The 11,583-nt window shown below is 42.1% G+C and overlaps 1 protein-coding gene across 4 annotated transcripts in view; it reads right to left on the reverse strand.

Moving 5' to 3' along the window:
• The window catches only part of Stox2 (storkhead box 2), a 222,609-nt gene extending 211,339 nt beyond the window's left edge, over positions 1-11,270 (reverse strand). For 2 of the 4 annotated variants that reach the window (XM_048791922.1, XM_048791923.1), the window contains exon 1: positions 9,866-10,490. Coding sequence is in view for 2 of the 4 variants with exons in the window: in XM_048791917.1 (XP_048647874.1) it covers positions 10,350-10,713 (364 nt within the window). In the remaining 2 variants the exon portion in view is untranslated. Of the gene's footprint in view, positions 1-9,865; positions 10,785-10,981 lie in introns of those variants that run through there. The other 2 variants (XM_048791917.1, XM_048791918.1) reach the window with 2 other exon arrangements.
• Positions 11,271-11,583: the final 313 nt, after the last annotated feature.

Below are 11,583 nucleotides of genomic sequence, written 5' to 3' on the forward strand. Positions count from 1 at the left end.
AGCAGAAACTCTGGAGTCAGATTATTGGGATGAAATCTGAATTTACTTGCTCATTCAGGGATACTCCCTCTTCTATGAAATGGACACAATATTAGCACTACTTCTCTAGGGATTAAGTGAGGATGTATACAAAGTGGTAGAATAATCCCTGATCCACAGTAAACATTAATAATTGCTAATTCTTCCTCTTCTCCTGTTCCTCCATCCCTCCCAACTCTGAAGAATAGCAAGTATTAATGAAAAGAAGAAGCATATGTATGCAGACTGTCTTCTAGAATGTTCTTTTTCAATATAAAATGAAATATTGATGATAAAGGCAAATTTTTTAAAAAAAGACATTAGAATAACCAACATTATCTGAATGCAGAAATGGTTTCTGAACAACTGCTTTTGTTTTCTACATTAGCGCTTCATGGTCTACTAATCATTAAACACTTTCCTTGAACAAGATTTTTTTTTAACAAATTAATAACCAGGCTCTGATGAAAGGAAAGTGATCAACCTAGATAAATCATGCCAGTCACAAAGTCTCCCATAATAAGAAAAAAAGAATTACTCATGTTTTCAATGGTTTTGTATTAACTCCAAAGTCAGTAGTCTTTCCAAGGCTTTCCAAGCTTATCAGGAACAGGAGGGAAATGATGAGTTATCAGAACCTAGAGGGTAACAGGCCATTATCTCAAAAGGATAAAAACCAGAGAACCCGGATGAATATGGGCAACTTAATTAGAGTCCAGGACAATGCAGGTGCAACGGATGAGATGAACAAAGGGGATGTCTTTCAAAAAGGATGGTGGAGCTCAGTCATCCTCACACTCCTACAGGGGTCCAGAACTGTCTAGTTTATTGGCCAGACAACATAGATTTGGGGGGAAAAAAATCCAAGGTGAATGGTCCAGAATAAACATTTCTTATATTTGTCATATTTGCAGCTTCAGCATCTGCAGATTCAACCAACCACAAATTACAATATCCAGGAAAAAAAAAAAAAAACAACGCATTTCTGATAAACATGCACAGACTTTGTTCTTGTCATTTTTCCCTAAATAATACAGTATAACTACTATTTACACAGTATTTATACCTTATTAGGTATAAAGGTATATAGGTCATCTAGAGCTTATTTAAAGTATACTGGAGAGTGCATGTAGATTATATACAAAAGCTACACCATTCTCAGGGACTTGAACATCTGAGAATTTTGGTATCCAAGAAGGGTTCTGGAACCAATCTCACCAGGATATCAAGAAATGACCATGTTAGAGCTCTTAATCCTCCTCCTGCCTTGGCAAGATCAGCTAAGAGAATGCAGAGGGTTCAGCCCCCAAACCCCAGTAGATAGAATTTCCAACGAAGGGATCCAACTCATGGCAAGATTCTTTCCAACCTAAAGTCATCCAGCAACCTCATCTAAACCACACAGTTCCAACTCTGACAGGAGAACCTCCTCTCTTCTCTCTTCCCTTCCATTACGTTGTTCAGCTCCCCCACCTGGACATGTGCTCTTTCCCCACACTCCCACCTGTCCCCATGAAACACCCTGTATATCTCCAAAAGCATCAGGGACCTCACCTGTCTATCCTTCCATCCCCAAGCTCAGTCTCTTCCGGTTCAATCCTCCCTCCAAAGGCTATCAAGCAAGTGGGAAGTATAAGAAATCAAGCTGAAAACAGGTGCCACCTTCACGAAGGTGTCAAAGCCAAATTACCAAGAAGGAAGAAAAGGAGAATTGGTGGCAGGAGTGGAATGGCAGCAAACACTGACAGCTAGAGCAGGCAGACTGGCAGCTTTGTCTGGCTTAGAAAATCTGCAGGTCCATCCCAAAAGGAGAAAGCCTCTTAAAGGGGTAACAGCTCAAGATTTGGGGGTTTCTGTACACAAATAAAATTTTGTTCTGAAAATGGTATCAGTGCTTGTGTCCCCTCCACAACTCTCGAAGTTCTCCCCTCTTCTTCAGCATGAAGGTGTCAGGCAATCTTGGACCTAGAAGGCCACCTCCAGGTATGAGTGGTTGATGTGGTAGCAGTAGGGAAAGCCTGGAATCTCTGAAAATGACTTTCCCTGGAGGAACATGTTCTGGGTCTCACTGTCCTGGAAATGGACACATTAAAAAGGCCCTTTGTTAATAATAAAATAAAATAAAAAAGTTTGGTGGGGGTGCATAAAATTTCACTTGGAAGTAGAAAGACAGAGATGTAATCCTAACATTTTGTTGCAAAAGCTTCAAAGGAAAAATCGTCCAAACCCTAGTAGGGGCACAGTGCAAGAAGGATCAGGGAAGCTGTCTGAACCAGCACTGAATAAGAGGTGAAGAGAGGGACCAGAAACACTGTGAGAGCCGAAGTTCCTGAGGAAGAACCAAAAGAGAGGACTGTTGGATTCAGTGCCTATGCTTTGATCCAGCATCTCTCAGCATCCCTGGCTTCACCACGAAGACAGAAGACTGCAGCAATCTCAGGTGGTAACAAGATGGAATCCCACTAGACTGGATTCTCCCTCTTAATGACACCGGTAAACCTTTAGGGGGTTCCAAAGACACTAGACCCATGAGAAGAAGGTTATTTTGAACTTATTGTTAGTCACTGGCATAGCCTGGAAATAATCTACAAGATATGGTGTGCTCTGCAAAGGATCAGTTGACACCCTGACTACAGAGACAAGCATTTAAGAAAATTATATTCTAGGGCTTTCACACTAAATTGAGAAAATAGATTTTATTGTATTTGTTTAGGTCTTAAGAGTAAATTCTCACCGGACACAGTTATGCACACCTGTAATCCCAGTGGCTGAGGAGGCTGACGCAAGAAGATGGCAAGTTCAAAGCCAGTCTCAGAAATTTAACAAGGCCTTCAGCAACTAGAGAAATTTGGATACCCCATCTCAAAATAAAAAAGGGCTGAGGATGTGGTTTAGTGGCTAAGTACCCCCTGGGTGCAAAAAAAAAAAAAAAAAAAAAGAGAGTAAATTCTCCAACACAGAGGTATTCATTCATATTATTAATATCATAAGAACATCTGAAGACCTGGAGTCTGCTTATGTAGACTTTCTCACCCCCTAAGAGTTTATATCCTCATGGTCAACCCAAAGGATTGGATGAGTCTTCTTTACCTCTTTATCTAAGTCTTTTATCAAATTCTTCAAAGAGATAACTCTAGTTCTGGCTCTTAACAGTATCCACTTCTGACAGTGTTGAGATCAACTAACATCAAGATACAAAAAGCTATATAAAACAAATCCTTTAATAACAGTATGACCCAAATATTATGGTTTGGATATGAGATTTCCCCCAGAGTTCCTGTGTTAATGCAGGAATGTTTAGAGGTGAAACGATTCTGTCCTAGTCGAAATGGACTGAGTAGTAACTGTAGGCAGGTGGGGTGTGGCTAGAGGAGGTGGGTCACTGGGGACATTCCCTGGAAGGAAATGTCCCTTCCTTGTGGCCGCTTCCCCCTTCCCTCTCTCTGTTTCTTGGCTGCCATGAGATGAGCAGCACTCCTCCACCACACCCTTCCGCTATGATGTCCTGCCTCACCTTGGGCCCAGAGCAATGGAATGGACCCTCTAAGTTTTCTTGCCAGATATTTTGGTCACAGTGATGCAAAACTGACTAATACATCAAGTTTATCAAAAGCTCTTGGCATAAGACCTTCTTAAAGATATATTTATTATTATAGTATTATATATCAATAGACTAGATCTACAACTAACTCCTTATCAATATTCCTATTTAATCTTAATTGAGATAAATTATAAACCAGATAATTAGTTTCCCATATTAACAAGTGTCTGCAATTATATCATGTCTACACCTATATTATAAGGCTTAAAATTTGTTTCACAAATATAAATCAAGTATGATACAAGTACAGTCTCCAAACTTCCAGTAACTATGCTAACACCACTGCATACACTGAAAATTCTGTTTTTGTTTTAGCTTTTAGAAATAGAGACTTATTGTGTTGCTCAGGCTGGCCCCACACTCTTGGGCTCAAGCATCCTCCTGCCTCAGCCTCCCCAGTATGGCAAAACTGACATGTGCCACCATATTGGGCTGAAATTTCTGTTTTTAAGTTGTTTAAATCATCACTATGTGAGATATTATAAGTAGACTGAAAATGTTTAAAATTACTAGAAGCAAAAAGTTTATATATAACAAACTTCCCTGCCCTTTTGTTTTCTTTTTTATCTTTTGCTTCAAAATATATGATCATCTCCTGAACAGATGCACCTTTCACTCTTGCATAATATGCACCTTTCTGTTTTATGCACTCTTTTAAAGAATTTAGTAACAACTGGCAAGTTTACCTTTCAATGCCATTTCTTTTCCAAATTCCAAGGCAGCCTGCAAAGAAGCAAACATGTGCTCCAGATCATAAGTAAGCTATTCGTAATGAAATTTATAAATCTTTGCAAAACCTCTCAATTATGGTTAGGCAAGGCCTAGATCTCACAAGTTCATTCCAAATGCTTTAGTATAATGACATTGACACACCTTTGCTTAAAATATCTGTGAGCCAGACTGAGGTAATTCATAAAAAAAAAAAAAAAAATACGACTACCTAGAAGTTAATACAACTTTAAATACATCATTGTTCACTGTTTAGATTTAATCCTAAGATTTTAATATGAGAGGTAAACTTCTTTAAGAATGAAGCCCACATCAATCTTTTCTGGATTTTCTATAGACCCCCAAACCAACACTCTATATTTATTGGCTGCTCACATCTTCTCATCACAGAATAAATGCCCACAAGTCCCCTCCAGACCTGACCTTAGCCAGGCCTTATGATTTTCTTTTCTGTTCTTCCAACACATCAAGATGGCTTCCATCTGCTCCTCCATCATTGCTGGCTGATTCATGCCCCATCATTCAAGTTCCCTCAAATAAGGTTGCACAGAGTAACTATTTAAAACACTGCTCTTGAATGTATCTGCCTGGGTACAGAGTCTATCCCTATCATTTACTAATTAAATGTCCTTAGAGAAATACTTATTGTCTTAGTCAATTTTCTACTGCTATAACAGAATACCTGAGACTGTGACACTTACAAAGAAAATAATTTTATTTGTCCAATGCTTTTGGAGGTTGGGAAGTCCAAGAGCTTTAGCTACAATGTCTTCCAAGAGTATCATAACATGGTGGAAAGCTGAAAAGGTATATGGGTGCAATACACTGTAAGCAGCTGCATTTTATAACAGCACACTCTCCAGGTAATTACTACAAAAATTAATTCAGTCCTTTGAGAAAGGCATGATTCTCCACTTAACAATCTAACCTATTAAAAGATCTCACCTTATAAAACCACCACAATGGCAAATTACATCATGAGTTCCTGAGGGGACAAAGCATATCTAAACTACAGCACTTATCTTTCTGTTCTTCAATGTCCCATTTTCAAAATAGGTAATATAATGATACCTAAAGAGTATTTAGGTGCTTTATTTTTATTAGCACCTTTCTAGGTGCTAATAAAAATAAAGCACCTAAAATAGTAAAGAATCAATATTTATTTTACATTTATATATAAATCAATATTATTTTATATTTATATTCATTATTATTATGTCATTACTCTCTATCATATCACGTTTCTCCAATTTTAAAATATCTGATGCCCACTAAAATGTAAGTTTATATATAATAAAAATGCCTGCCTCGTTCTCCACTTCTATGCCTAAAACAAATTCTATAAATTGGCAGGTGCTCCAGTTGCTGAATGAATCAATCTTTATAACTTAAAAAGCTTCAAAACAATTGTTGAGTAGCTCAAACTATTAGTCTAGAAATATTATTCAATTTTAAATTGACCTAAACAAGCATTTTAACTAGAATTCATTGAACATACCAACGTTTTTGGAGTATACAGTTTTTTAAAAAACAATTCTGCCTTGAAATTTGATTTCTTAGAGAAACCACTTCAAGAGGACAACTCTTGGGGCTGGGACTGTAGCTCAGTGGTAGAGCACTTGCCTAGCAAAAGTGAGGCACTGGGTTTGAGCCTCAGTACCATATAAAGATAAATAAATAAAGGTATTGTCCATCAACAACTAAAAAATACACATTTTTTTAAAAAAGGGAGAGCAACTTTCTGAGAAAAACAATAAAAAAATTTGAAATAGAATAAAATCCTGGTGCCCCTATGTTCCGAACAATTTTATAACATAAACTAAAGTTCTGATACACAGTCTAAAAAGAATATTCAAGTCTTAAATGTATATTTGGTCCTAATTATTTGAATATCTAAGGATCAAATAGGAAAGTATAAAGAGCCACTGAAGACGACAGAGATGAGTCACTCATGTTCCCTGAGATGTGAAGTCAAGGGAACCCATTGGGACTGACAGGGGAGAAAATCCAGGAGCCCCAGGAGGGAGAGGAGCATGTGGATCCACACTAATTCCTGTGAGTTTATGGAGTTTATGGTTAAGGTCCTCATAAGAACCAGGTACAGCACTTATCATTTCTTCCCATGACTGCTTCAATAGACTCTTAGCTGGTGTTCTTGTTTTTAAGTCCCTCCCAGTCCTATCCATCACCCCCACTTACCCCTCAAATCTCATATCACAGATCAAATACTGTCACCCTCCTCCTGCATAAAAGCCCCCAGTGGCTTCTAAATCTTCATATCTTGCCACCTTTCTGGTGTCCTACACCACTCTCCCCTATGCACCCCACCCAGTTCCCAAACATGGCATGAACTCTCCACTCTGCATGATCTCCAACCCCCACCTGCACAAGGCCTTCGCCATCTCATCCCTGGGAAACCTCGGCTGCCTGCTCACTAAGCAAAAGTAACTGCTCCTTGCTCCCTCAAAAAGCAAAAGTCCTCAAGCCACTTGACACACTCAGTTTTTCATGTCAGAATCCCTCCCCCCAAATTGCATGCCTTGTCAGTCTCAGAAAATGATAGAGACAAACACTAGTAAGTAGTTAATAAACATGTATGGGATTTAATTTAACATGATGTACTCAAAATATATAGCACAATTTTTAAATGTTACTAATATCTTGTATACACATATGCAGCCCTTTCAAGGGAGTCCTAGAAATCAAATGTCTGACCTTTTGTTCCATATGCCCAGAGTAGGTTATTTCTAACAATGGACATGAATATTACTGTAGGTTATTTCCAAGTACTAGACCTGAATATAAAAAAAAAATCAAAACTACTTTTCCTTCAAGTTCCTTAATTCCCTGCTTTTTGTTAAACCGTGATTACTACCCTGTTTTCCAGCCTTTGCCAAAATTTTACCATTGGTTAGAACCATAGACTTTTGGAATTACAGGCACCAAAATACTTGCATTTTTCAACACAGATTTTTCAAGTTTCAAAATAAAATACAAACTTGTAGATCTGCCTCAACTGTACTACAGAACAGCCAAGACAAGATGCCCAGGCAGACGGTTTCTCTGCTTCTCCTTGAGTAGCTTCTCCACTGCAGGTTTTGTGAGAGCACAAACCCAAGAGAAGCAAAATTCAGAGAGGAGCAAGGTCATTCCTTTCTGTTCTTCAATGGGACAATCTAAGAGAAGAGTTTTATTACAACGCTCCACAGTGGGGTTCAAGAGAACACCTAGAAAACAACCAATTTTATGAATAATCATTATCTACCATAAGAGTAATAAAACTTGAACCAGCATTTGGCTACCAGTTTTTTCAAAGGACTACTGGTGATTGATGAGTTTTATTCAAGTTCAACCAGTAGGAATAACAATGCCCTCTGAGGTGCTCATCGATGAGATACATTGGTTCTATAGGTGTTTTACATTCTCAAAATAATTACCTAAAATCACAAAGTAGCATAAAACTATCTGATAATATATGTAATACAGACTAGAGGGTCAACTGAAAAGGATGCTGCAAGAAATGTATTACTAATAATAAAGTGTCAAAGACAGTGACTGGTTCCTGGTTTTGTATATAAATTTCAAAGATTCCAGGACATTCCTATGCTAAAGTCAATCACTCAGAGTAGTTTAGCCAGGCTCCCACTGGACATTCCCCTGTGATTTTGCCTCCTCAACCTCTTCTTTTTGAGCATCTGAACTTGTCACCACTCGTATTGTGGCTCAGAAAAAAAAAAAAAAAAAAAAGCCTGCAAGTCAGTCATCAGTGGCTCTCAGACATTGGCATTACAAAGCCCAATAAAAGATCTGGCAAGAAGAAAAAATGAGGAAGCCAGCAACAGACACTAACGTTCCATTAGAGAATTTTTATAGCAGATAAAATCTTTCAAACAATTCAGCATTGTACCATCATTACTGAAGCAAAACTGGAATTCCATTAGAGATGTTGATCCCTCAAGGCACTTCAAAAGAAAGTTCTCACTTAGATATCAGCAGGTATCGCCCCTGCTCTTTCATCTGATGCCTCCCTTTTAAGAGGAAGTCCCTTTGCTTCCTAGGATGAAACTAAGGATTGAGCCAATACTACAATAGCCAAAGCAAGCCCCATCAGAGGACAGTTAGCTTGAGATAGCGCCCTCAACCTACCCAGATCAGATCAAGGTAACAGTCAACTACAGCAATTTGGAATCTTTAAAAACTGCCAAAATATTTCTCTTTGGTTAATATGAGAGATCATGAATCCCTATAGGCTTATAAATTCTGCTGAAATGGAAAAAAAATGATCATGCTAAAATATTTGCAAATGCAATAATGTTATCATAGTTGCATATTTGAGATTTCAGAATGGTGGTGTGAGGGTGGATGAAATAAGATTGGCAAGGCCACTGATACATTTGGAAGTTGGATAATGGGTCCTTGAAGGTTTCAGTATACTGTTTTTATATTATACTACTTTTGTATATAATATTTGAACATTTTCAATATAAAACGCAAAAAAAGTATGAAGACAAGTCTCAAACTATTAAAATGCTGTAGGAAAATATATACAGTGCAGAAATACGAATATATATACATATTCTTCCTAAAGTGTTAAAGTCCCACAAGTATAAGAGCACATCAAGTCTCAGAAGTGTTAACCTCAGCCCCTTTACTAAGCAGCTTAATTACATGAAGGCAACTGATGGTTCTGCTAAACTAAAATGAAAAGAAAAAGAAAAAAAGGAGGAGGTGGTGGTGGAGGAGAATTAAAGCATCTTTTGAAATGCAGCACAGGTTACAAAACCAACAAGATGCAAGCTGCTTTTTGTCTATTCAAGGACAGCTTTGTAAAAATCTCTGCTATACAAAAATAGACAAAACACAACAAAATTGAAAATTCTATAAATTTGTCATGCGCATATAAGACACACTAGCAGGTAAAAGCTAATCCTTCAGAGGAAGGCATCATAGCAACCGTGGGTAACGAAAAGGCGACTTCGCTTTTAGAGTTTGAACTTTTGACCTCTTCCCAAAATGTCACGAAGGAATTTTTAAACCCCTGAACTGTAAAGAATGCTTTCTTCCTTGAAATCGTTTCATAAAGCATTACTATTTACTATACTTTTTTTTTTAAGCCACCAGGCCCAAGGTGCAAAACTAAAAAGCAAATTCTAAAAGCTATGCAAACCGGATTATGAAAAAATGTTAAGTAGTGCAATAAAAAACAGCAAGTCAAGGCAACATTGGAAGTACGGCAGCGAAAATCACCTCTCGGACTCCTTTCCCCTCTTAACATTTTTCTTTTTCTCTTTAGTCAACAAAAGAGATCGGACTTTTTTCACCGTCCTTTGTTGTCCCTTTCTTCCTTCTAGCACACAAAATGACTTGGATAAAGTACTGGAGGCAAGACATTGAAAACGAAATCTACCGTTTTGTCTGAAATGCAGGTGCGTAAAAATTCAGCCAACACCTGAGCTACCTGACGCGTCCCCCGAGGTCGCCACCCTGGGAAAGGACGCCCGGGGGTCGGTGGCGCACCTGAACTGCCAGCAGTCGCTTGAGTTAGAGCCTCGCAGCTACCTGACGCTACCTGAATCTGCCCTCTTCACCTTCTTCAGCTCCGCACGCACCTCCGCGGCCCGCGCTGCGCAGTCGGTAAGACTCACTGAGCCCGGAGCAGGCTACCGCTGAGCTCCCGCGCGCCACCGCGCCGCCTACCTGGCCGCCCCAGGCACCGCCCCGCCGGGGTGCGCCGCCCGCGCCGCCAGGGAGGCTCCGTGGGCCGGACCCGGAGGCGTGGGGGAAAGGCACAGCTCCCTATTTTAGGTGCCAGGAAGTTCCCAAATCCCGAGCTTCCAGAGTGCCCACGGTCCCCTCCGTCCTCCGCCGAGGCGCCCGCATCCAGAGATGCCAAGGCACTCGTCACCTCCGCGGTGCCGGCAGCGGACCGACTCAGGGCAGCCTGGGGGTCCCGCGGACGAAATGACCCCGAGCGGACGGGGCGCGCGGCGGCCTCACTCACCCAGGCAGCGGATGTGGAAGCCCGAGGGTGGCCGCAGCGCCCGGCGGGTCCAGCCCTCTCGCAGCGCTTCCAGATGCTCCTCCTTTCCCTGGATCAGCAGGACCTGCTCGTCGATCCAGCCCAGGAAGAAGGTCTCGGCCACCGCCGCCGTGACCTTCTTGTTCCAGAAGTGCTGCATGTTCTCGGCCTTGAAATCGGCGAAGATCTCGTAGCCGATGTGATGTCGGGCGAGCTGCCGGGGCTGGACCGGGGGCTCGGGCTGCGCTGCCCGGGGCCCCTCTCCAGCCGGCCCCTCGGCCGGGCCCAGGACGATGGCTAGAGAGTGAGGCGCGATCTGCAGAAACTTCTCCATCTTCGGAGGCATCCGCCTCACGGCCCCCAGCTCACCGCGGCCGCGGTCTCTCGCCCGTCCAGAAAACAGCCGCTCGGACGTAGCTGCACAGCAAGTGGGGAGCGTCAGTGTCCCCCGCTCCCAAACCGAGTCCAGCTGACCTCCCCCCACCCCCGCGACCAGGCTGCTGTGTACGCCGACCAGGGCCAAGTCCCAGTCCGCAGGCGGTCGCAGCACGTCGCTGCGCAGGAAAGGGAAAGGGTGCGGAGCCCGTCCCCGCCCGAGGTCCCGCGCACGTTACCTGCAGCTCCGGGCCACCCTCCAGGCACCGCTCATCTTCCTGCGGCTGCACCCTCGCCTCCCACGGCACCCGGCGGCCCCGGCGCGGGGCGGAGACCGGGAGGAGGGTGCCCAGGGGGCGGGCAGTTTGCACAGAGCCCGGGAATCCCCTTGGCTGGACTCGGCCCGAGGAGTCCGGTGTCTAAGGTGATCTAAGTGGCTCGGATGGCCAGAGAGGTGCGTTTAGGTCGGGGGCCGTAAGCGTACCGGGAGGCTGGGGGAGGGACTCGGCGACACTAGGAAGGCACCGATTCAGGAGCTTCGAGTGTCGCTCCTCCCCAAGCTCCACCCCCGCCCCACCTCCCACCTCCCGCTGACTAGTTAATGTACCCTTGAAAGTGGCTTTTTTAAAAACTTAGTCAACCACGAAAAACTGTCCTCTGTACCTCCTCTCAAACTCTTGTGGAACTCCACTGTCGTATCTTCAGCAGGTACTGTGGGTCTACCCTAAAAGAAACCCAGTGATTCCTAGTATCAGCTACGCAGCTTACAGTTCATTAAGAGGTCATAGAAATTTACTAGAAAAGGAAGTGATTATACTTTTACGTTTTTAGGTTGTTTCTA

The sequence above is a fragment of the Marmota marmota genome, unplaced genomic scaffold (genome assembly GCF_001458135.2).
Source record: "Marmota marmota marmota unplaced genomic scaffold, marMar, whole genome shotgun sequence".
Classification (NCBI taxonomy): Eukaryota; Metazoa; Chordata; class Mammalia; order Rodentia; family Sciuridae; genus Marmota; species Marmota marmota.